The sequence below is a fragment of the Lethenteron reissneri genome, chromosome 54, assembly GCF_015708825.2.
Source record: "Lethenteron reissneri isolate LAM-NWPU_2019-01 chromosome 54, ASM1570882v1, whole genome shotgun sequence".
NCBI lineage: Eukaryota > Metazoa > Chordata > Hyperoartia > Petromyzontiformes > Petromyzontidae > Lethenteron > Lethenteron reissneri.
In genome coordinates this window covers 8,992,203-9,019,620 of record NC_083832.1, presented here as the reverse complement: position 1 = coordinate 9,019,620, position 27,418 = coordinate 8,992,203, and the positions used below count along the sequence as shown (strand labels likewise).

Below are 27,418 nucleotides of genomic sequence, written 5' to 3'. Positions count from 1 at the left end.
CTTTGCGGGCTTTCGTGGCAAGTGGGTTAATTTTTGCCATAACACCATTACGACAAACGCACAATGACACGCTCTTGTGAAAACCTGCCTTGGTATTTATTGTCCGCGGGCTTAAATATTTTCTCTCTCGCGCTCTCGGGAGGGGCACCAAAGGGCGGGCGGGGAGCTGTGCAACCAGGTGGGGTTTAAAAAAAAACCTCTCTCTCGCTTCTCAAACAATCCATCTTTAACCCTGCAAATCCCAAACTGTCTGCATAGCTGTGATGTTGCTGTTTCATCTGCTTGTGAAATGCGAGAGAGTCTGAGATGGGGTTTGGGAGGGGTTGGTGTGAGAAGGCAGGCGAAGGACTGATATGAGCTACCCGTCGGAGGCCGTCGGACTGCGAGGGGGGCTGCGTGCAGAACGAGAGAGAGCGAGAGAGCGAGAGAGTGAGCGAGCGAGCGAGCGAGAGAGCGAGCGAGAGAGCGAGCTAGAGGGGGGGGGGGGGGGGGTTTACATAAAGCCAAGTTTTAACATTTTTAATTAAAAAAAAATTACGAAATTATGAACGAAGCAAAGTGCCGAATACACCGAGCAACTTCTTGTTTCCACTGATCGTAAAAAAAAAGAAAGGAGCGGAGGAGGAGGGAGGGAAGGAGGGAGGGAGGGAGGGAGGGAGGGAAGAAGAGGAGTGACCCGTTAAAAGTAAAAGGTCAGAGGTAAGGGTCAACGCGAGAGCTGCGTGCGGTCAAATTCGGTAACCCCCTTGCGGTGTTTCAATCTTTGCGAGGTAAAATGGAAAAGTAAAATATATATATATTTTTTTGCCGTGACGTTCCAAAACGCTCTAATGCTCGCTCGGATTGCGAGGGCGGGGGTGAGAAAGACACATTTGCAAGTGACCCGTCATTGCAATTCTGTATCATTTGATTGTGCAACATAACTGCTTTTGTTCTATGTTTTATCTGTAATTGTGGAATGCTGTGATGTTGTCTGCTGGCCGAGTCATCATTGAAAAATTGTTTCTTAGCTCTCTGTGGCTTTACTCGGTGGTAAATACATTTGTGACTCCGATTCTGATTACATTTCGGGGATTTTATTAAAGTGTCTTGCCTGCTTCATACTGGATGATGTTTTTGTCCAAACTGCTCATCCAGAAGTGTCATTCTAAGCCAGGGATGGGGGGGGGGGAGGGGCTTTCCTTCACTGGTGGCCAAATACAACTCTCAAATCCCGTAAGCGGGTGAGCACACATGAGCATGCACCTTGTAAGCCTCGACAGTGCATGAAGGAGCCCTTGATGCAAAGTGATTGCACTTTACTCAGATTAGAAGCACAGTGTTTCCAGGTCGATTACATCGAATATATTCCCCCTGATTAGTGTTGCTAAGATGCTTGTAGTGATGATCACGTGATCGTAATTTTAATTGTTTTCATCGTAATTAGATTTAAAAAAAACATCATTTTACGGGAAATTCTATTTGATTTAATAGTTACGTAGATTTGTTAACATTTTTGTTCCTCCTCTAAAACGCAGCTTTAGCTCCGCTCCGTTATTTAATCGCCAATTTTTTTTTTCAGTTTACATTTTTTTGTCGTCTTCGTCGATTCGCGTCCACTCTCGCAAACGAGGCTGGAATCCTGGTTTTCCCCCTCTCGACTTCTCACTGGCTGTCTACACGACCGCCGCGTGACGACGGCGACGACGGCGACGACGGCGACGACGGCGACGACGGCTGGCTAGCGACCGCCGGGCGCTCACCTTGCGTCCCACGCGGTTGTTGTGCAGGTTCATGAGCGTGCGCGCGCTCTGGCGCACCTCGCGAGCGTCCACGAAGAGGCGCGACAGCTCCAGGCCGTGGTGGACGTCCGCCGAGCAGCCGCCCCAGCGCCAGCCCTCGCGCGCGTTGTACGAGCCCTGGCGCGCTCGGTCGCAGCCGCACTCGCTCAGGTTGCCCTGGCTGCACGCCGTCGTGATGGCGTGCGCCACGCCCGCCGACGCCACCGCGTGCGCAAACGCCGCTTCTCGGCTGCCTTTGGAGGGGTCGGTAGGTGTCGGAGGGGTCGGTAGGGGTCAGAGGGGTGGGGAGGGGTCGGAGGGGTCGGAGGAGTCGGAGGGGTCGGTAGGGTCGGTAGGGTCGGTAGGATCAGTAAGGGTGGGAGGGGTCGGTAGGGGTCGGTAGGGTCGGTAGGGTCGGTAAGGGTGGGAGGGGTCGGTAGGGGTCGGTAGGGTCGGTAGGGTCGGTAAGGGTGGGAGGGGTCGGTAGGGGTCAGTAGGGGTCGGAGGGGTCGGTAAGGGTGGGAGGGGTCGGTAGGGGTCGGTAGGGTCGGTAAGGGTGGGAGGGGTCGGTAGGGGTCGTAGGGGTCGGTAAGGGTGAGAGGGGTCGGTAGGGGTCGGTGGGGTCAGAGGGGTCAGAGGGGTCGGGAGGGGTCGGGAGGGGTCGGGAGGGGTCGTAGGGGTCGGTAGGGGTCAGAGGGGTCAGAGGGGTCGGTAGGGGTCGGAGGTGACACGGGGGAGGAGACGCGTATCAGTGGAGGAGGGGGGTGACATTTGCGACATCGACGAAATTCCCTGGAAAACAGCATTGTGGGGGGAGGGGAGGGGGCAGCCTCACCACCACCCTCACCACCCTCACCACCCTCACCACCACCACCCTCACCACTACCACCATCACCACCACGCGGGGGACGGCAACTTGAGGAGGACTCCCCAGTACGACCGGCAACGACTCGCGATGGAAAATAGATTCTGAATGGCCAGCGATGCTCAAATACCAAAGAATAAAAAAATCCGAAAAATACAATGTTGAACATTTGTGACATCGTTGAACGCATCTGAAATTACTGAGATTAATAGACATGCATGACATCACCGCACGTGTATGATTTCGTTGACTCTGCGGTATCTTTTTAAGGTCACTCATTTTTTTATCACATCTGCACGTCCTCCTAAACTGCATTCGACCCGTTGTGATCTCCTCCACGGCTCATGCCTACAAATGCGATGACATCTCTTCAATCCGATGGTGGTCATCATCTTAACCACCATCATCACCATACGTCATGGTCTATCAACTGCTGGATGAAGGTTTTCCCACCTTGTCAGCATCCCTCACGGTTCGGTGACAACCCACAATCCATATCATTCCGAAGCATAAACTTCTCATCACTCGCTCCATCCCTACGGAGGTCAACCTCTCGTTTGGATTGTATGTATGTTGAACATGATGATGATGTCACCCTGCTGCTGCTCTATATAAGAACGGGAGACAGAGCAAAGCCTCACCATTCTGGCGAATTGCCCGATGATGCTTGATGCAATTACCAGCGAAACGTCGTACTCAAATTGTAAATGTTGTGGTTTCACGCTTCAACACACCGGTGGGCTAAAGCAGTGAACTATTTGTCTTTTGTCAACGTGACACTTTTTTACCGATTGGCCGTGTCGGGTGGTGGAGGGTTACGACACATTTATAAATAACGCGATCTAATTGGAGGTGCGAGCAAAGACTACAAACTAAACACAAAAAACTGTTCAAAATAAATTAATTTTCACTTTAGATTTTAAAGTGCATAGCTCCAGTGGCTTGCTAATATCAGAAGGAAGCACATTCCAGACGGCCGCAAAAGCGCATCTGAAAGCGCGCGATGCGGTAACCGTCTTTGTTCGATGGAGAGCCAAAAGCCGCTGTCAGGACGACCGGAGTTTGCGTGAAGACGGTTTCCATTCTGTTAACAGCCTCGATCGGAGTCCATTGTCCCTTCGAGCAAACGCCTCCTGCCCAAGGCCTCGTCGCTTTCCCTAACGTTCAAAACGATGTCTCTAATTTGCGGGTGTTTCCTGTTCCACGTGTTGCAATTTACACCTGTCAGGGCAATTGTAAACATGAGCCTTTCCATACTTTTATTCCATTTTAACCATCATTGTCGATATTTTTTATGCATGTCACTGCGGGTAATATTAACCGATTGCAAACATTTTTCTGCATTGCATTTGCTGTTGTTGATCATCAAATTCACATTTCTAATAACACTGCAAACCTTTGTCGCGTTGAGCCTAATCTGTCCTGAAGAATTTCCCCTCGTGGAAATGTTCTGCTTGAGTTTATTTATTTGTCTCCTTTTGTCCTTACTGGACATCTGTAAAAAAAAAAAACTCCAGAGCTTCCTTGCTCATCGGATTCCTCCTCCAGTAGTCTAAATGAAGATTCCGATTTTCCACGTTGACCTATGGCCTTTAGCACTTAACAGCATCAGCAGAAAGAATGCTGTGAACCAGCGATCTGTCTGGGGCCACTTATCCCATAATCACACTGAAGGTCAAGACTTAAGGTTATAGCTAAGGTGAAGAGAAGCCCCCCCTCCACCCCACCGCGCACTCACCTTCACATTAAGTGGCGGGAATAATGACAAACGCCTCTGGTAGTAAGCAAAATACCACCTCAGTTTGGCAAAAGAATATTGTTTTAAACGAGCATTTTGGAAACACGCCGAGGTTGATAGACTTCAAGGCTTTGTCAAAAGTGCCGGGACATGCAGGATACTATTTATATATGTTAAAACCTCTTTGAATATTTGTGCTACTATCATCCACAATTTTATTGGTGGTAATGAGGGAAATATGATTGTGAGAGATACCAAAACTAATGGATTCACGCGGACATTCATAACACGGTTGTTAAAAAAAAAACTCTTAAATCGAATCGTGCTGATGCTCGCCAAAAACGAACATTCTATTGAAAGGTTTCTTCAAAGAGGGCGCGACGCGGACACAGTGCCAACGATGAGAGCTCAAACCAGGCCCTCGCCCCTCAGCTGTCACGTGATTGATGGGGAAATTCAGGGATATTTTTTTCCCCGGCCGCAAACACATAGCCCCCATTTTTTTCCACAACAACCGATTAACGGATGCGCGTCAACGTTCACCGCCCAGGTGATAAGCGCTGCAGACGAAGTGACGAGGTGGAAAATTGTCACCCTGTGGAGTGTGACGCACTGCATGGCGTGGCAATGGTCACTGTGCGTTGTGTGTGCATTGGGCGCATATTGCTGGACTGTGTAGAGCAGTGCTTCTTAACCTGGGGTGCATGCATCCCCTGGGCGTGCGAGATGCCCTCTCTCTGGGGGTGCGAGACATGGTCAGATTTTTTTGTTTAGATAAATCATCGAAACACCAAATAAGCACGGGCACACGTAAGTACAACTACTTTGTTTCATCAAACCTATGTATTATTTATTAACGTTATGAATTTTTTTTTTTACGATTAAAAACCAAAGGGGTGCAAAGGTTGCAGTAAAGGTTAAGGGCCACTCGTGGAGAATAGCCGATGATCTGTCCAGCAGCTTTGCTGTTGAGAAGGTTGGCTCTGTAATCGATTGACCGTCTAGCTGGTGAACTTCTTCGAAGGTAGACCGTGCAGCAGCAGCAGCAGTAGTTTGAAGCTCGGTAAACCATGTGTGCGGCTGGTGGCATGTCTGTTGCATCCGCTCGACTGTATCGCTGGTGGACTTCTCAACTGTAAAGTGGGTGAACTGTGAAGTGGGTGAACCCTGTAGCTATTGGGCTTTCCAACTGGTGGACTCTGTCTCGGATGTATCTTGAGCTTGGTAGACTATAGCGAGGAGACTCTGAGCATAAGTAATAGACTGTGTTGCTAGCGACGCTGTGAGGCAGCTGGATTGTGCAGCCCAATTGATTACGTAGCTGGTGGGTTTAGGCTGTGGTCTGGGTCTCTGGTGGTCCGTGTCGATAGATGATCGAGGCCGATCGCCTCCAAGACGGGTGAGTTGTGTAGCCGGTGGACTGTGCGCACAGCCGACAGGGCTATGTGACTGTTGTACTGTGAGACAGGCTGACTTGGGTGTGCTGGCAGACTGCGAGTAAAGCCAGCAGTCTATGTGGTTGGAGGGGGGACAGTGACGAGACATACGGCCCGCGTGTGTAACCGACACTACTGCGTGTGTGAGCCACGCACCGCTGCGTGGACTGTGTGGACCGCGTGTGTCGGGGCGTGCCGCTGTAGCGAGGCGACTTACCTACTTTGAGCTCTTGCCCGAACACAGTACGTTCACCCAGCGCCGTGCAGTTCCAGCGGCCGAAGCGGAACTGGTACTGGCACTCGCTGATGCCCAACTGCGCGCCCTCCCCGATGACGATGATGACATCGGGCCGGCTTTGGCACAACGCTCGCTGCCGCGGGGCCAGACCCGGGATCTTGTTGCAGATGATGTTGGCACCCAGCGCAACCACAGACGACAGCGCCCTGCAGGTGGGCGATGGGGGATGGAGGGATGGAGAGAGAGAGAGAGGAGGGACAGGGGTGATGGGGGAGCAGGGAATGAGTGGCATATTGAGAAACAAAATTCAAATGAGTCCAGGTCCCCAAGGAATAAGTTGCCAAATTCTATGCGTCATCCGGAGACCACCCATGATGTGGTACCATGGTTGGGCTATTCCGATGATCGGTTGCTTGGTTGTGGTTTTGTTGGATTGTCTGAGATTTTGTTTTGCTGTTGGTACAACGCTCGTACAACGCGCGTTGGTACACAGGCACGAACTGTGCAATGCGTACGTGCTTTGTGACCCGAACGCATGTGTAAGCACAATATTAAATAAATATTAACTTATTAGTGGGCTTTTCATTCTTTCTATCACACTCCATGGGAGGTAGATTGTTTTGGTTTACTGACAAAAGAGACGATGTATTTGTTGGTATTTTGCATGAGACCTTAAGCAATGTTAACCCTTAGGCAGAGCCTGCCCTATGAGTGAAATCAGTAAACCCTATAGACAATCATTCAGTTTGTCACTTTTGTATTTTAGTTATAGGCATAAATTCGACAAAATTTGAACAAAGTTTTGGTTCTCTCGCGCTTTCTAAAACATCACAAAAAAGTGTATCACTCACTCACAATCATCTCCACCATGTGCGATAGGACCGTGATGTATTTGTGCACAATGCTGATAGAAAGTAACACACAACGATGGCGATTAAGTACATTCAACGCATTCATACATCAAGTCACATTTGAGAGGATTACAACTAAAATGCAATATGGTCATCGATGGGACTGTGCTTTATTCTATAACTGAATGATAACACGATGTAACACGATTTTGTTCTTGGGTAGTAAGTGTTATTTTCTCATTGCTTATGCCTCAAAAGTAGTAGAACATGGCTATTATTCCCCACAAACTTTGCTTTTTTGACCAGGACTTTATGTGAAGGAATGACACAAATGCACACGTTTACTCATTGAAAATAGTTAAATTAAAAAATATCAGCGTCCTGGTCACAAAAGCAAAGTTTGTGGGGAATGATAGCCATTTCTGTACCTTTGAGGCATAAGCTATTAGGAAATTACACTTACTACCCAGGAACAAACAAAATTGTTACACAGTGTAATATAAAGTATTTATATAAAGTAATGTAATAACTCTGTGCAGCATATTATGTTAAATCACTGTTTACAGAGTAACACATCAAATTGATAAATAAATATCAGTTTAAAGACGTAAACACTATACATTTTGGTCTCATTTATTTTTTAGAATACATTTTCTAGACCGCATTGTATTTTCATATAACAAAAAGACTCACTTTGAATAAATTATGAATCCAAAGTCAAACGAGTGTTTCTAAGGCATACATATGCAAAATATGTTAAAACCTTTTTTTTACATTATTGTCGATTTTGATTAAATAACTCAATGTTTCAGCACATGTGTTATCGCCAATAATAAATAGTTACATTTCACCGCGTTTACATTTGTAAACATATAACCAGATGCCTTCCAGCATGTTCGTGAGCGTTAATTTAAAATACAAATAGGTTATTAAAATACAACACACAGTTAATTACCTTTTTAAATAGCGTGCTCTGTAAGAACATAGTCTGTGCATTGTGCGCGAACCTCACAGCGACTAGCAACACACTTTATGGATGATGGCCTCCCTAACCCCACGTTGTGTCGGTCAGAGAGGTTGTTTGACCATACTTCACCACGTTGGTCAGTGCTTGTTGATAAACGTGGAGAGACGGAACAGGCGTGGTTTTTATTTTATCGGCTAAGGCCCACTGAGCTGTACAGCTCTTTTTTTCAGAAGCGACCTGGACCCAAATAATAGTTCAACGAAGTGGCTTATCAAGTGGAAATGCACAGCGGCCAAATATTCTTAGGTTTTCTCGGTAAAGTCACGTAGGTAAAAAATTTAAATTATTTTACTTTTATTAATTGAAATGTTTTACCTACGTGACTTTACCGAAAAAAACCTAAGAATGTGAATCCTTGCAGTCACGAAAGCTTCAAATCTAGCAGCCAAATACTCTCAACGCCACTGATGTTAGCCGTGGCCCGGAATCGAACTCAGGTTTCATAGCCGAGATGCGCTAACCCGCTGCGCCACCGCTCCGCCTGTAACGATATTCTTATTCAGGGAACTTCATTGAAATGCTCTCCCTTTCATCGCCGAGTCCAATTATGTTACATTACCTGCCATTACCGAGTGTGATACTTGGCACGGGCGCGTGACGTACAATTACGCAGCCCACCGCTGATGTGCGGGTGAATGCCCCAAACCTGAACAGCAGCAGCAATGTGACGGAATTATTACTATCATTAGGACGAAGGACAAATACAAAAAAACAACTCCACGCCGCATTCCTTTGTGTTGTGGATACTTTCGTAATTGCTCAGTCGAGATCAGCAATACCTGCGGGAGCCATTGCATCCTATCGGGAGGGCTGTATGCCCCCTCGCATTAAAAGACTCATCGGAAAGTAAGACGTACCCCCAGCTTTCATCTCGCCTCACATTACAGACACATCGACCGGGTCAGAAGAAGGTGCACTTCCCAACGTTTTCATTCAGATACAGGCAGGACATGTGTTGTTTAAACGCAGAGAGACCTCCACGGTGTACCATGCGCAACGAAAACGTAGCCCATGTTTCTCGTTCTTTCCCGTTCGACGCGGTGATGTCTGCCGATTGAGACGAGTTCGTTTTCGTTATTTGCACGTGCGCACACTACTGCCATGGCAGCCAGCCCCAACACTCATTCAGTGTGACCACTGCCATCACAGCCAGCCCCAACACTCATTCAGTGTGACCACTGACATCACATACAGCCCCAACACTCACTCAGTGCGCACCACTGCCATCACAGCCAGCCCCAACACTCACTCAGTGCACACCACTGCCATGGCAGTCAGCCCCAACACTCACTCAGCGCACACCACTGCCATCACAGCCAGCCCCAACACTCACTCAGTGCACACCACTGCAATCACACCCAGCCCCAACACTCACTCAGTGCACACCACTGCCATCACAGCCAGCCCCAACACTCACTCAGTGCACACCACCGCCATCACACTCAGCCCCAACACTCACTCAGTGCACACCACTGCCATCACACCCAGCCCCAACACTCACTCAGTGCACACCACTGCCATCACAGCCAGCCCCAACACTCACTCAGTGCAGACCACTGCCATCACAGCCAACCCCAACACTCACTCAGTGCACACCACTGCCATCACAGCCAGCCCCAACACTCATTCAGTGCACACCACTGACATGGCAGCTAGCCCCAACACTCATTCAGTGTGACCACTGACATCACAGCCAGCCCCAACACTCACTCAGTGTGACCACTGCCATCACAGCCAGCCCCAACACTCACTCAGTGTGCACCACTGCCATCACAGTCAGCCCCAACACTCACTCAGTGCACACCACTGCCGTCACAGCCAGCCCCAACACTCACTCAGTGTTACCACTGCCATCACAGTCAGCCCCAACACTCACTCAGTGCACACCACTGCCATCACAGTCAGCCCCAACACTCACTCAGTGCACACCACTGCCGTCACAGCCAGCCCCAACACTCACTCAGTGTGACCACTGCCATCACAGTCAGCCCCAACACTCACTCAGTGCACACCACTGCCATCACAGCCAGCCCCAGCACTCACTCAGTGTGCACCACTGCCATCACAGTCAGCCCCAACACTCACTCAGTACACACCACTGCCGTCACAGCCAGCCCCAACACTCACTCAGTGTGACCACTGCCATCACAGCCAGCCCCAACACTCACTCAGTGCACAGCACTGCCATGGTATCATCCCCAACACTCACTCAGTGTGACCAATGCCATGGCAGCCAGCCCCAACACTCACTCAGTGTGACCACTGCCATGGCAGTCAGCCCCAACACTCACTCAGTGCGCACACCACTGCCATGGCAGTCAGCCCCAACACTCACTCAGTGCGCACACCACTGCCATGGCATTCAGCCCCAACACTCACTCAGTGCGCACACCACTGCCATGGCAGCCAGCCCCAACACTCACTCAGTGTGCACCACTGACATGGCAGTCAGCCCCAACACTTATTCAGTGTGACCACTGCCATCCCAGTCAGCCCCAACACTCACTCAGTGCACACCACTGCCATCACAGCCAGCCCCAACACTCACTCAGTGCACACCACTGCCATCACAGCCAGCCCCAACACTCACTCAGTGCACACCACTGCCATCACAGCCAGCCCCAACACTCACTCAGTGCACACCACTGCCACCACAGCCAGCCCCAACACTCACTCAGTGCGCACCACTGCCATCACAGCCTGCCCCAACACTCACTCAGTGCACACCACTGCCATCACAGCCAGCCCCAACACTCACTCAGTGTGCACCACTGACATCACAGCCAGCCCCAACACTCACTCAGTGTGCACCACTGACATCACAGCCAGCCCCAACACTCACTCAGTGCACACCACTGACATCACAGCCAGCCCCAACACTCACTCAGTGCACACCACTGCCATCACAGCCAGCCCCAACACTCACTCAGTGCACACCACTGCCATCACAGCCAGCCCCAACACTCACTCAGTGCACACCACTGCCATCACACTCAGCCCCAACACTCACTCAGTGCACACCACTGCCATCACACCCAGCCCCAACACTCACTCAGTGCACACCACTGCCATCACAGGCAGCCCCAACACTCACTCAGTGTGACCACTGCCATCACAGCCAACCCCAACACTCACTCAGTGCACACCACTGCCATCACAACCAGCCCCAACACTCACTCAGTGCACACCACTGCCGTCACAGCCAGCCCCAACACTCACTCAGTGTGACCACTGCCATCACACCCAGCCCCAACACTCACTCAGTGCACACCACTGCCATCACAGTCAGCCCCAACACTCACTCAGTGCACACCACTGCCGTCACAGCCAGCCCCAACACTCACTCAGTGTGACCACTGCCATCACAGTCAGCCCCAACACTCACTCAGTGCACACAACTGCCATCACAGCCAGCCCCAACACTCACTCAGTGCGCACACCACTGCCATGGCAGTCAGCCCCAACACTCACTCAGTGTGACCACTGCCATGGCAGTCAGCCCCAACACTCACTCAGTGTGACCACTGCCATGGCAGTCAGCCCCAACACTCACTCAGTGCGCACACCACTGCCATGGCAGCCAGCCCCAACACTCACTCAGTGTGCACCACTGACATGGCAGTCAGCCCCAACACTTATTCAGTGTGACCACTGCCATCCCAGCCAGCCCCACACTCACTCAGTGTGCTCCACTGCCATGGCAGTCAGCCCCAACACTCACTCAGTGCACACTACTGACATCACAGCCAGCCCCAACACTCACTCAGTGCACACCACTGCCATCACAGCCAGCCCCAACACTCACTCAGTGCACACCACTGCCATCACAGCCAGCCCCAACACTCACTCAGTGCGCACCACTGCCATGGCAGTCAGCCCCAACACTCACTCAGTGCACACCACTGCCATCACAGCCAGCCCAAACACTCACTCAGTGCACACCACTGCCACCACAGGCAGCCCCAACACTCACTCAGTGCGCGCCACTGCCATCACAGCCAGCCCCAACACTCACTCAGTGCACACCACTGCCATCACAGCCAGCCCCAACACTCACTCAGTGCACACCACTGCCATCGCAGGCAGCCCCAACACTCACTCAGTGCACACCACTGCCATCACAGCAGCCCCAACACTCACTCAGTGCACACCACTGCCATCACAGCCAGCCCCAACACTCACTCAGTGCACACCACTGCCATCACAGCCAGCCCCAACACTCACTCAGTGCACACCACTGCCATCACAACCAGCCCCAACACTCACTCAGTGTGACCACTGCCATCACTGTCAGCCCCAACACTCACTCAGTGCGCACCACTGCCATCACAGTCAGCCCCAACACTCACACAGTGCACACCACTGCCATCACAGCCAGCCCCAACACTCACTCGGTGCACACCACTGCCATCACAATCAGCCCCAACACTCACTCAGTGTGACCACTGCCATCACAGTCAGCCCCAACACTCACTCAGTGCGCACCACTGCCATCACAGCCAGCCCCAACACTCACTCAGTGCACACCACTGCCATGGCAGTCAGCCCCAACACTCAGTGTGACCACTGCCATCACAGCCAGCCCCAACACTCACTCAGTGCGCGCCACTGCCATGGCAGCCAGCCCCAACACTCTCAGTGCACACCACTGTCATGGTAGCCAGCCACAACACTCACTCAGTGCACACTACTGCCATCACAGCCAGCCCCAACACTCACTCAGCGCACCCCACTGCCATCTCAGCCAGCCCCAACACTCACTCAGTGCACACCACTGCCATGGCAGCCAGCCCCAACACTCTCAGTGCACACCACTGTCATGGTATCCAGCCACAACACTCACTCAGTGCACACTACTGCCATCACAGCCAGCCCCAACACTCACTCAGCGCACCCCACTGCCATCCCAGCCAGCCCCAACACTCACTCAGTGCACACCACTGCCATGGCAGCCAGCCCCAACACTCTCAGTGCACACCACTGTCATGGTAGTCAGCCACAACACTCACTCAGTGCGCGCCAACGCATGCAATGCTCCACGCCGACTGAGCGCCGCCGCATTTCTGTTCCGTGGCGATGTCGCCGCTACGATCTCGCCGGCTCGTCGTTTAGCCCATGGCGCGCGCTTGTGAAGAGCCGATATACAAATAATTATTTACACCGTTCGTCTTGGTGTTAGCTCATGGAACCACAAATTTTTTTACCCACGATCGTGACGAGCGCCTATTTTGGGAAATAAATAAATAAAACAACCCCGCCGCGTTTTCGAGAAATGACAATTCAAACTCGTGTCGTCTCTCTGCTTGCATCAGTGCACACAAGTTGCTGTGAATCTTGGCCCCAGCGATTTGTTTGCTGTTAAAAAACAAACAAACAAGCAAACCGTCGAAACAAACTCTGAGGATGACTGATGGGCTTTAACTGAACATTATGAATATGACTGATGGCTCCCACCGAGCAGGAATAATGCACCCAGTTGCATTGTGAGCATTGCTTTGTGCGACTGCCGTGATTGTGGCTAATGCAGAAGCTCGGAGTTTTAGTTGTTGTTGTTGTTAAATTTCGATTTAAAGCTCTCGTGACTGCAGGGATTCATCTTCTTGGTTCTTTCGGTAAAGTCACGTAGAAGGGAAGTAATAAAATAAAAATAAAACATAACAAAATAATTCTCACGACGTTTCGGCCACAACGCAAGCAGCCGTCCTCAGGTGGAGAGCAGGTCTGTCGAAAAGACAGCGTCTGAATTCAGACTCTGTCTTGAGTGACAGAGTTAATTTTGAGTAAAATCAATGAATTCAGACTGTCTCCTCGACAGACCTGCTCTCCACCTGAGGACGGTTGCTTGCGTTGTGGCCGAAACGTCGTGAAAATTATTTTATTATGTTTTATTTTTATTATTTTATTATTTCCATTCTACGTGACTTTACCGAAAGAACCAAGAAGATGTTGAACTCTCTTATCCAACACAATTTTGACGGTGCCGATTGTTGCTGACCACTTGGTGTTCTGGGCCTTTGGAATCTTTGGTCACAACTGCGTTATTTTTATATGTAAACAATCGTCTACAAAGTGATATTAACACTGGTGAACAACATTGTTCAAGTCCATCACCATTATCATCATCAATAACACTGGTCAACACACTTTTTCTGGCATAAGGTATTCCAACAGTTCTAATGTAATTTTTGGGGTGCTGATTCTAAATCTAGCATAAGTTTTTGTCTATCACATCAGGTTTTTTAGATATCAAATATTGCATTTTCAATAAAAACTGCAGAAGAAAAATATTAAATAAATGTGGATATCTACATAAAATTATATTATAAACACACTATCCAAAAAATACAGCATCATATTTTAACACTAAAGCAGTCACTGACTCGCAACAACTTGCAATCATAAGTGACAGAGTTAATTTCGGGTAAAATCAATGAAAATGGGGTATGCCGATTGCATAAAAATAAGATGTGATAGAGCAAATCTGAGATCAGATTTGGAATCAGCACCCTGAAATTAGTCTAAAATAGCTGCAAAAGTCCAGGCCAGAAAAAAAATGTTGTTTTTGTTAACCAGTGTAATCTTCATCATCAGTTTAATATGTTCGGTGTTTGCGTCATCATCAGCAGCCGTGATGAAGACGTCCCTTCACGGTGCAGGAGTCGGCAACCTGCTGCTTCAGAGCCGCATTCGGTGGCTCTTTAAGGACCACTTTGTGACTTGATTTAAGGACCACCGTCTCGTCTTCACATACATTGCGGCTCTGGAAATATTGATGATTTTTTTTACCTAATTAAAAAAAGATTGTTTTTGTTATTTTGGTTGCCAACCTCTGACCATGGGAGTTCAATTTACCATTAAAGTCCAGTTCATCATGGGAGTCCAGTTTACCATGGAAATTCAGTTTACATGGGAGTCCAGTTTATCATGGAAGTCCAGTTTATCATGGAAGTCTAGTTCATCATGGGAGTCCAGTTTACCATGGAAACCCGTTGGCCATGGGAGTCCAGTTTACTCTGGAAGTCCAGTTTACCATGAGAGTCCAATTTACTAGGAAAGTCCAGTTTACCATGGGCAGTGGTCGACAACCTGCAGCTCTGAAGCCGCATGCTGCTGTTCAAGGACTGCTTTGTAACGCCGCTATTTATCAAGAACCGCCGTCTCGTATGCACGTGCATTGTGGCTCTTGAAATATTGAGGGAATTTTTTTGGTTTGTTACCGAATTCGAACAAAAAATTATATTCTTGTTATATTGGTTGCTCACTCCCTGCCTTGCTTTAACCTTGCCATGCAAGTTACAATCATGAGCAATGTATTGCACAAAGGGGTACGAACGGGGGAGAGGTTTTGGTTTGATCGTGATCAAACCCAAAAAACCTGTATCATGGATGATATTGGTCGCGAAAGCCGACGTGTTAAGCTGGTGATGATGAAGTAGTGGGTGGCGCATTGAGCGAAGCACCTGACGAGCCGTCAGCGGCGACTGATGCCCGAACCAGTCTGGTGAAGTAGGAACTTGTGGTCAGACGGCCACGTGACCGACACAGGGTGAGAGGGCCTTCATCCAGCAGTAGATGTACAAAGAAACCGCTGTATCACTGTATATATATATCTTCTTGGTTCTTTCGGTAAAGTCACGTAGACGCTGTCTCCCCGACAGACCTGGTCTTCACCTGAGGACGGCTACTTGCGTTGTGGCCGAAACGTCGTGAGAATTATTTTATTATGTTTTATTTTTATTCTTTTATTACTTCCCTTCTACGTGACTTTACTGAAAGAACCAAGAAGATGAATCCCTGCAGTCACGAAAGCTTTAAATCGAAACTGTATATATATTCTACACACTATGTACGAACGCATTCATCTATCACTGAACTAACCCACACGTGCCACAGACGTGAATTAAAGTTGTCCTCTCCACTGCTGGGCGATGACCCACCTCCCCGTGACGTTTCAGTCGTGAGGGATTGTTCGAACGTACGGTAACTTCACCACCTTAGTCGGTGCAAGTCGCTTGGCCGCTGTAAATGTCCATGCGACGATAAGCCACTTCGTTGAGGTGTCATTTGTGGCCAAGTCGCTTCTCAACCAGCGCTTCATAGCTCAGCGGGGCCTTACCTCGTAAAATAAAAAATATCTTAGTTTTGTTAGAGGGGGGGGGGGGGTGGGGGGGGAGTGGGCACAAGGCGGGTTTATATATCACTCGCCGCTGATGTTATCCGCGGTCGTGACTTGAACTCTGGGCGCGGGTTCACGTCGCAGTGCGCTCGCTAATCGCTCCGTCACTGCTCCACGACACGAGGCAGCGAGCGGCGTTAACGACTTAGGCGGCGGTGGTGGCGGTGCTGGTGGTGGTGCTGGTGGTGCTGGTGGTGGTGGTGCTGGTGGTGGTGCTGGTGCTGATGGTGGTGCTGGTGGTGGTGCTGGTGGTGGTGCTGGTGGTGATGGTGCTGGTGGTGGTGGTGGTTGTGCTGGTGCTGGTGGTGGTGGTTGTGCTGGTGCTGGTGCTGGTGATGGTGATGGTGCTGGTGGCGGTGGTGGCGGTGCTGGGTGGTGGTGCTGGTGGTGGCGGTGGTGGTGCTGGTGGTGGTGATTGTGCTGGTGCTGGTGGTGGTGATGGTGATGGTGCTGGTGGTGGTGCTGGTGGTGGTGCTGGTGGTGGTGCTGGTGGTGGTGCTGGTGGTTGTGATGGTGGTGGTGCTGATGGTGGTGGTGCTGGTGGATGTTTTCGATTTGTGTTGGAGAGTTTCTTGCCGACGCAGTCAGATTTTGACAAAAGTCGCACAGAACCGATGATGGCACCAGTTGTTGAGTTCCACCTCTTAACGGTGCTGTATTAGATCCCGTTGTCTCATTTTCCACCGTTCTAATAACCTTGCCCGATGCAAGAAACGTATCAACGTTGTACCTATTGATTTTTTCCGGGTGCTGTTTGTTGCTGGGTATTCTGCGTTTTGGGCCTTTGGATAACAACGCATTGTTTCCTGTTGGGGACGATACGCAGCACGTGAGTGCGTACACGTTTTTTTTTTGTTATCTTGCATCTACATTCACGTACAAATGTGTGCATTGTGTATCTCCTACAAAATCGGATGTGTGTTTTATATTACAACAGCTCCTTACCGTAATAGTTGTTTTAAGACAGTATTTTTTTCTGACGATTGTGATTTATTTACCAACAGTTATCGATTCGCAATTCACACAACACACACACATCAATTATTTAGTAATGCTGCTGCATTGGCAGCGGTTCACGAGCACAAATAACCACAACAACTCGCACGAATCACACGAGCACGGTATGTGTATTTAAAACAACAACTTATTGGTTCTTTCGGTAAAGTCACGTCCTCAGGTGAAGACCAGGTCTGAATGACGCTGTCTCCCCGACAGACCTGGTCTTCACCTGAGGACAGCTGCTTGCGTTGTGGCCGAAACGTCGTGATAATTATTTTATTATGTTTTATTTTTATTATTTTATTACTTCCCTTCTACGTGACTTTACCGAAAGAACCAAGAAAAATGAAGGGATAGTTCCGATCATCAATAATGATGCAACTGATAAGGATGACATCATCATCACGATCTATGGGCAGATCGGCCGTAGGTGTCCACTGCACACTTCGTCACGTGTTGTTTCCACCTTCCTCCGTCTTGTGCCAATACGCTCAAGCAGTGCCACATATTTCTGGCACCAATCTCTTATGTCGTCCTCTCTTTCCAGTTCCTTCCATTTTTCCCAACGACGCACTTTTAATTTTCGTGTTGTTGTCCATCCTACACGTGTGTGTCCAACGTGCCAGTTCCCTTCTCATCACTCACTGCCTGCATGGTCAGGCCTTCTTCTATTCGAAACCTTTTCTCACTTCTACGTTGGCCACTTTTTGACTTTGGGATGATAGCACAGATTTTTAAATTGTGAAAATCTTATACTGCATAGCCACTGCTCAAAAGACTTTTTAAAAAAACCCCACAAAACTACAACAACTCGCTTCGCAGATCCACTTTCTCAACACCGACTGGTGGGACGTGCTCAGTCGGAGTGTGCGCCTGATCTCTCGATTGAGCAGATAAAGGAGAGGGGGGGCGACGGGAGAAGTGGGCGTGCGGTGATCCGTGACGTGAGCCGTGCCCGTGGCGTGAGCCGTGCCCGTGGCTTTCTGCACCATGGGGATTACAGCGGTTACAGACGCATTGCAACAAGCCGCTACAAGTGCGCGCGACACGCACAGCAGAGACCGTAGCCGTAGCAGCAGCAACAGCAGCAACAGCAGCAGCACATTTCCCAGCCTGCATCCATTCATCATCTCACAGCTGAACACGTTGTGCGCATACGTGTGCACATTGTTTTGTGTGCGCCTGGTGTGTGTGTGGGTGTGTGGGTGTGTGTGTGTGCGCCTGGTGTGTGTGTGGGGTGTATGTGTGTGGGTGTATGTGTGTGTGTGTGCGCCTGGTGTGTGTGTGTGTGTGGGGAGCGGTGGTGTTGTGGTTAGCGCGCTGCGCTACGAACCCAGCGACTAGAATTCGATTCCCGCTCATGGCCAACACCGGTGACTGTTATCTGAACCGGTCCTGGGCCTCCCCTAGGTCGACTCAGCATCAAATGAGCACCTGGTGCGGTGTGTGAACATCACGACTGGGGAGACAAAGCCGGACGGACGTGGTGTTGGCCACCCACCCCCTCGCGTGCCGCCCTTAATAGGTGCTCGCTAATAATACTTGCCCATACAGTCTGTTAGGGCTACACGGGGGATCTTTGTCTTTGTGTGTGTAAAGGCGCCGCCCCTGCAATTGCCTGGCCAGACCACTCATGGCTGGCGGAGGAGACTTCGACCAGAAGCTTCAGTCACAATGAAGTGCTATGAAGAAGGGCCGTTTCCCTAAACATCTGTAATGTACATGTTTTTTTTTACCATTAAAAACAATGTTGTTGACTCATGTGTTGAGTTGTTTTGCTATTTGTGCACCACTTTACAGCGCCGCATCACCGCATTATTTGCTCAAGCAGAAGGCGCTCTAAGAGAACCGCTCTAGTGGGCGAATTTGGCCTACTTCTCCACACGGGCCAGGCGCCTTCGGAGAGGTTAGAAGTATCCACACGTTACGCGACCTGCTGCTGAATGGAGGTAGGAGATTAAATCATGCTACCAGTTGTATAAACTGCCACGTCCGGAGATCGAATCAAACGAGTGGCCTCTGGATTCTACATATTGGTCGCGAAAGACTACGTGTTAAAGGGACGTCTGGATTATAAGTCGAGTGCGCTGATCATTATACAGAGGGGTGCTTCAAAAATATGTGAACACTTCCGAGAATTTGCAACAATGCCACGAGAAATGTGCCTCGGGGCTCTGGAGACCACCTGGAGAAGATTCCAGGCACGTGTTGACAACGATGGCGAACAAGTAGAGACTCTTGACTTTTTGAAGTTAATAACGTCACATTTGTTATCACGTTAGAGTGTATTATCCGTTATTTTTCCGTTAAAAACGATAGTTCCGTATAAGTATTCTTGGTTATTTCGGTAAAGTCACGTAGAAGGGAAACAATAAAATAATATGAATATAAAACAATAAAAATTCTCACGACGTTTCGACTGCAACACAAGCAATCATCATCAGGTGTGAAATCCACACCTTTTTTCAAATTTTCTTGCTGTGGATTTCTCACCTGATGATGATTGCTTGTGTTGCAGTCGAAACCGTCGTGAGAATTTTTATTGTTTTATATTTATATTATTTTATTATTTCCCTTCTACGTGACTTTACCGAAAGAACCAAGAATATGAATCCCTGCAGTTACGAAAGCTTTAAATCAACATTTGTCCGTATAAGTGTTAACATTTGTTTTAAGCACCCTGTATATGTGCACACAGCGCGCATGTCTATCAGAATCAGAATATTTATTCGTACTGGAGGAATCCGATGAGCTTAAATGCTCTTTTTTATAGGATGCCCAGTAGGGGCACGGGGTCAGAAAGTGACAGCAAATGACCTGGCAGCCTATTTTTTTCGGGGGCTGAGGGCGAGCCACCAGACCACGGAGGCTAAGCAGCGTTGAGCCTGGAAAGTGCTTGGATGGATGACTGCCAGGCACAAAGAGGTTGTCATAGAACCTCTCCGTTGTCTCAGGATTACTGTTAAAACTTTAGATTTTGTATTTTACGAGGCAAGGTCCACTGAGCTATGTAGTTGTTTTTCAGAAGTGACCTGGCTATCACAAATAATAGCTCAACGAAGTGGCTTATCGTGTGGAAATGTATAGCTGACAAATCCTCTCAACGCACGTTGAGTTTAAATGTCGGGGGAGGGGGAACCAGAGGTCAGAGAAAAATCCACACAACCACGGGGAGAACATACAAACTCCAAATATACAGGCGTCAGGGTCGGCATCGGGAGCGAACCTACGACCTCCTGTATATCAGTAGAGGTAGTTAACATCTCGCCACCGAGATGTTAACACTTCGGCATGTTCGGCCAATGCCACGTTGTCTCTGTGTTGGAGTAAACTGGAGAACCCGGAGAAAATCTACCACACCACCGTCCTTGCTACTGCCATCTATTAAGCAACACTCCAGAGCCCCGCGTCTACAGCACACCTGGAACGCCCTGGCAATCGCCCACTAAATTCTGGGAGGCCCTTTGTGAATAGGTAGGGGTTAGCTGACGGGTTTGTTGTGTAACGTTTTGCGAGTAAAACAAAAAAAGCATTTGCAAGCGCACAGGCATAAAGGCACGTCGAGGTTGGGAATAGATAGCATCTTGAAACGACACAAACAGTTCTGTGCCATAGGTACGTATCACCATCACCGTCAGCCACGGCCAATCCACTGCTGGATGAAAGCCTCCCCGAGTAGCCACCACCACATCTCACGATCACTCAATGCAATATTCCAACCGACGAACTGCACACGAACTGATTTCATCACTCTCGCTATATATAAATACAAAATAACGATATATATTATACATATACAAGGGAATCATGATGTAATGTTCCGTAATATATGTTGAAAAAATATAATTTTAATTTCTGCACATATATCCTGTCCTAATGTGCAGCTGAAAATAATAACGATGGCCCTTGATTTACCCAGGAAAGCCTTACTGAGTATCAAGACCATATTACAGGAGCATCCTGCATTTAGATGTTTGGCCAATTCCCTGTATGCGTGTTTTGCGTGTTAATAAATGTACCAAGTTATAGAGTGGTGACATTGACACGAGGATAAACTAGGCGTGGGTGCAATAAAAATGTGCATGCACATGTACATTTGTGTGTGTGTGTGTGCAAGTACATACAAGATTTGAACGTAGCAATTGCATAACACTCGGAATAATTCAAGTTACGTGTGCAAGTGACTTGACAGACAACAAGGTTTAGATAGAGTAATACAAAATATTATTTCATTTCCATCAACGTTAAGAAAAATAAATTTCGATTTAAAGCTTTCGTGACTGCAGGGATTCATCTTCTTGGTTCTTTCGGTAAAGTCACGTAGAATGGAAATAATAAAATAATAAAATAAAACATTATAAGATAATTCTATAGACGTTTCGGCCACAACGCAAGCAGCCGTCCTCAGGTGAAGACCAGGTCTGACTTGGTCTTCACCTGAGGACGGCTGCTTACGTTGTGGCCGAAACGTCGTGAGAATTATCTTATTATGTTTTATTTTATTACCTGGTCTGACCTGGTCTTCACCTGAGGACGGCTGCTTGCGTTATGGCCGAAACGTCGTGAGAATGATCTTATTATGTTTTATTTTATTATTTCCATTCTACGTGATTTTACCGAAAGAACCAAGAAGAGGTTAGGAAAAATACTTTGTTGTATAACAATTTGCTCGTTTGAACATGCATGGTGTCAACCTGACTGGTTGTATTGTATTCCGTGGTGGAATACAATACACGGTAGCAGCCCAAATGATTTTAGATTACTCTGTACAAGCCTGTGATAATTATTTCTTGATAATTCGACAACGTATAAATACATATAACAACAACAAAAACACATTTACAGACACGCTTGAACACATCGATGAACACAATGTTCCATCTCAAGGGATTACCCTGCAGGTTACATATTCCAATCGATACGCAATCAATCAGCGTATCATACACGGACTATCAATTGGGTTATAATTCGATTATATCACCGATATGTATGACATGCAGGATGACTTCAAAGCAATCGCAGTGTCCAGCCGTGACAGCCCAACGTTTTGCCTGTAACGTTTCAATTTATTGCATTAGGTCCAAAGCCAATAATTGACAATGCTTTTATCTCAACGCATGCACTGTGGAATTATCGGTGTATAAATTGTAACCGTTATTTTATAACGTTAACTCCAAAGTTGTTTATATTGATGAACCAATGAATGCTATTAGGTAAAAAAAAAAGCCGTGTTCTTTTATATATATGTGTGTTTTTCATGCAAGATTACCGTTAAAATATAACCTAATTCTAAAAGAAATCGATCTAATTTGGACGATTAATTCAACATTGATTATTCCTCCAAATCGAACACTCGTCTGCCATATATTTATCCCACTTTGTGAACAATATAACCGCACGTGATCGTTTTACGGTGAAAGCAAAGAGGCAAGTACGTATACACTGCATTGAATGTTCACAAAAATACACACACACGCACACCCGCAGCTAAAGATACAAATATAATTATACGTTGAGAGTTGGCAGGGAGGCGATTCATCATCTTTTTTTCCACCCAAGATTTTTTTTTCTTAAATAGCGTTTTAAATTACGCAACTTTAAAGGGAATGCGGCTGAGAGATAGACCGTGTGTGTGTGTGTGCGCCCCAGGCAACGGATGTGTATACGAGACATGTGTACCAGGGCCATACCGCACCGGGCGTGCTTTCAACACACTCCCCAAACATTTGTGAAACGAATACTTGCACACACACGTGCATATATACATACCAAAGATAAAGGTCCCCCCGTGTAGCCTTAACGGACTGTTGGGGCAAGTTCTGTTAGCGAGTAGCACCTATGAAGGCCGTCACGGCACACGATGGAGCTGGGTGGCTAACACCACGCTCAGACCGCTTTTGTTTCCCCAGTGGCGATGTTTACGCATCGCACCAGGTGCTCATTTGAGGCCGAGTCGACCTAGGGGAGGCCCAGAACCGGTTTAGATAATCGTCACCGGCGCTGGCCGTGAGCGGGGAATTGAGCGGGGGATTGAACTCGGGTCACCGGGGCTCGTAGCTGTACGCGTACCATAAAGATAAAGATCCCCCGTATAGCCTTAACAGACTGTAGGGGCAAGTGCTGTTAGCGAGCACCTATGAAGGCCAGAACGGTACACGAGGGGGTGGGTGGCCAGCACCACGCCCGACCGCCTTTGTCTCCCCAGTGGCGATGTTTACACACGCGTACCATACACACACGCGCGCAGACACACACTCAGATTCGCATTCATGTGAACTCCGTGATGATGCCGGTGGACGATTATAGCGGACCCTATTGTCGGCGAGATTTTACTCGAACTTATACGCAGAAAAAAAAAACGTCGTTGATAATAAAAAAAAATTAACCCGTAAAATCAACGTTTTTCACTATAAATCCTTTATATGAGTGGCATCGGTTTTATTTTATTATTCATTTCTGTTTTTCTTGAGTAAGAGTTTCATTTTTATCACATTGGTATTTTAAATGAAATATTAAAAAAAACATTTTCCTAAAAAGTGGAAAATTTTGGAAAAAATAAATTGTCACGCACAACGAGTCTGTGTGCAAAATGTCAGCTCGATTGGATCACGGGAAGTGGGTTAAAAAAACGACCGAAAGATTTGCACGGTCGGAAGCGCGCAAGCAAGCAAGCAAGTGAACTTAATATAAAGGATTTAAAAATATTCCGCGGATAATTGGGTCAGGGATTCTCTACAAACCGCGGGTTTCCCCACAAACTCCAGTTCTCTCCGTCCGCCGCGATCCGACGACACTGCGCGTGCCGCCTTCCCCCGTTCCAAACACGAATTAAGTCGTCAGCCGCGCACAACGCACCGCGCGCGATCGTATGATTGCCAAACAAAAGCCTCGCTCCGCGGAGAGCACAGCCTCAAGTGAAGATAGCGATCAGTTCGTTTGGGTATATGCGCGTATGCCGGTGTGCGTACCCGTGTGTGTGCGTGTCCTACGTACTACCAATCATCAGGCGCGCGCGGCGCGTGAACGCGACGAGATGCGTGTTGGTTTCGAGGACTCCGTGGTTTGATGAAATCACCCTACAGGCCTGAGACACCTCTAGGCACCTCTCTTACCCGCCTTGTATTAGGGGGGGGGGGGGAGGCTTCAATCCATGCGTAGCGCGCTCATATCAACGAGACGTAATGTGTGTTTATCAAGAAGTTGTCATTCAATAATTCCGGAGCCCTTTGCAACCTCGCCAAGGTCGTCTCGGAAGATGTTGCGGCGCGTTGAGCATACGGGCAACTTGCTGCGCGACTTTATCTGATGGTGTGCGTGTCAAGTGTCGTGTGAATAGACCTCGACTCGATACACACAAAGACAAAGATCCCCCGTATAGCCTTATTCGACTGTTGAGGCAAGTGCTGTTAGCGAGAAGTACATATGAAGGCCGGCAAGGCACATTCGGGGGTGTGGGTGGCCAGTACCACGCCCGACCGCCTTTTCTCCCGAGTGGCAATGTTTTTGTTTTTTTTATACATCGCACTCGGTACTCAATAAAGGCTGAGTCGACCTATGGGAGGCCCAGGACCGGTTCAGACAATCGTCACTGGTGTTGGCCGTGAGCGGGGAGTGGCACTTCGGAAGCGAAACGCACCAACTGCTACACTACTGCTCCGCTAGACACACACACATATATTCTCGTAGAAGCTAACAAGTCAATGTGCCCAACACCAATTTCGAACGATCCCGCGTGCGTGTGTGTAGCTTTGCTAATCGTTATTCCTATAACTCACGGTGGGTCGTGTTCGCACGTATCGTAAGCGATGGGTGGTAGTGCGAGTTCGGCGGGTGAGGGGGTAGCTTACGAGAGTTTCTGAGCACTGGCTTTGCGGGCATATTTATGAGCGATCTAGTTTAACTAGTTTTATGTGTTTGATGTAAACAGCCTATCGTGTGCACAGTAGTCTGTGGATGCGCTGCCATACGAACAAATGCAGAAGTTCTAGGAACGCGTCTCACTTTGATAACTCTTGTCGATGTAACAAAAAATAAGTATATAGTTGAAAAATGTAAAATGATTATGCCAGTTATTGTTTTATATGTGCATGTAATATTTTAAAAGCTGTTCGATTTCAAAGGGAAATATAAGCAGAACTCCGCTGTGTCTCTCCACGTAAAAATAAAAATGTGTTTTAAGTCCATCAGTTGATTGGCTCTTAAAGACAGATATATTATCAAGCAGCCTGCATTTTAAGCAAGCAAACTCTGGACCGGATTCGATTTTCGGGGTCTCATCAGCAGTGGATTACCAGATTGTATGATTAACAGATGGTACGAACACGCTGCGGCTAATCTACCAATTAATGACAAAACAATTACACGTGAAAATATATAGAGCGTTTTTTTTTTATCTCTGCGCAGATTTCTAACTGTACGGGATATGTTTATATCCTTAATCGCACAAATATTCGCAGTGAAACCTGACATGATGCAAAATCGATACAGACGAATCACATACAAATACAAATTACGCATCTACTCGAAATGCAGAGCATCCGGTTAATCCCATTCCGAACGCAAATTATTCAAAGCTTTCGATAATAAAGAAGATGGTGGTGGTGGTGGTGATCACGACGATTGATTCTTACACACATTTGCCCATCGCTCTCCACTTCGCCGGCGAGCGCCAATGGGTCCTATCAATCGAGTTGCGTCGCGATAACTTCACAGAAGGCGGCTGAAGACAGACGCGAGTTTTTACAGGTGCGTTTCATTGGAGCAATAACGAGTCGTTAACAATGACGAGTCATTTACAATTTGCAATGACTCGTAATTGCAATGACTCGTGGCTTCTCTACGAAGATTGATAATGAAAGCGGCAAAGATTTTGGGATCGAGCCAGTCAACCTTGTTAAATGCCTTGCGCGAAGGCTGTTATTATAAGCCACTGTATATGTGTTTTTTTTTTAAACTAAACTTTTCAGCGCGCGCACTATTTGCTTGCTTATCAGATCTGGAGCCCTTCTTTGTGCGCTTCAACAGTTCGACTTTAGCTCTCCTCGTTATAAAAAATAATATAGCGCGTGTTACATGCAAGCTACGCTTATGTTACGCACGTACACGACACATTTGATCCTAACTTGATTTGATCGTGACCAAGTCGTGGCACGTTTTTGTATTATAAAACGTTCCTCGTTCTACCATCAACACACGCGGAGAGACGTACACCACGACGATCACGGTACATGTGCGAGCTACGCACGCATAGTCAACGATTGTACATGGATACGTTCATTCATATGGTTGTGATGCCCGAACTGTGCACCCCGTGTGTTTTTCTAGAGTTATCTTATCGTGGGCGGTGGCAAGTCGGCTTTTGGAGGCCTTCATCCAGCAGTGGGTTGAGCATGGCGTTATATATATATGAATGCGGTGCACTACAGTACTAACATCCACAAATGTATGCGATTCGTAAGCAGTGTCCCTAGTTCGTCCATCGCGTCAACTGTGTGCACATTTCTGTATTTGCGATACAACAAAAAAAACACAACTCACCCAATGCTTAGGTAGATGACTCCAATGCAAGGCAGAATGTGTAGCATCCAATGTAACATCCGCAAGCACATGATGATGAACGTCTGTGTGGAGAGGTCTATACGAATGTACAGCGAAGTGCGCGGCCGCTTGCCGCTGCTGCTACTGCTGCTGTTGTGGATGCTGCTGTTGTTGTTTAGAAGCACTTGTTAATAATAACCAAGGGCAGTCTAATCCCCGGGCCTCGCCTTCTCTTCCATGCAAGAAGTTCTCTACGAAATGTCAATCCGGTCCACGATGCAGCCAGTCGTGTAAAGGAGGAAAATTAATGAAGAAGGGAAGACGCGAAGACAGAAGAGAAAAAGAAAAGAGGGAGAGAGAGAGAGGGAAAGCACGGTGGTGTTTTTATAATTGACGGAAAAATCGCCGCTCTTCCCTCTTCATCTGTATGCATTTCATGAATGCGAGGCGTCATGAATTCCACGCGCAGGCAGGAGACGGACACAGCTTCGATGAGACTCGTTGTGAGCATCGATGATGGTAGCCTTCGGGTATTTTATCTCGTAGCTTCACACTCGCCCGATCAAAGCGCGCAGCACGGCCCGAGTATTCGCGCTTGGTTAGAGTAACTCTCCCTTGGGTATCCAGCTATCCCATCGCTCCGAGTCCCCTCCCCGTGCAAGGCTACTCCAAGTCACGCACACGTGGTGCGCTCGCGGAGATAGACACCGGCTTTTACTTTGATGCGCGCACGGCTGCACCGCAGTCAATGTTGTACGGGCGTGTGCACCGCAGGGCATGTATAGCGTACA

At 48.2% G+C, this 27,418-nt stretch overlaps 1 protein-coding gene across 2 annotated transcripts in view; it reads right to left on the bottom strand.

Moving 5' to 3' along the window:
* Positions 1 to 27,418, bottom strand: part of LOC133356443 (protein Wnt-7b-like) — a 33,057-nt gene extending 5,639 nt beyond the window's left edge. Inside the window, exons 1-3 of one of the 2 annotated variants that reach the window (XM_061573973.1) lie at positions 26,628 to 27,418; positions 6,017 to 6,243; positions 1,743 to 2,014 (exon numbers count right to left, since the gene is read on the bottom strand). In XM_061573973.1, the coding sequence (XP_061429957.1) occupies positions 1,743 to 2,014; positions 6,017 to 6,243; positions 26,628 to 26,698 (570 nt within the window). In that variant the 5' untranslated portion in view covers positions 26,699 to 27,418. The remainder of the gene's footprint in view (positions 1 to 1,742; positions 2,015 to 6,016; positions 6,244 to 26,627) is intronic. The other variant, XM_061573974.1, reaches the window with a different exon arrangement.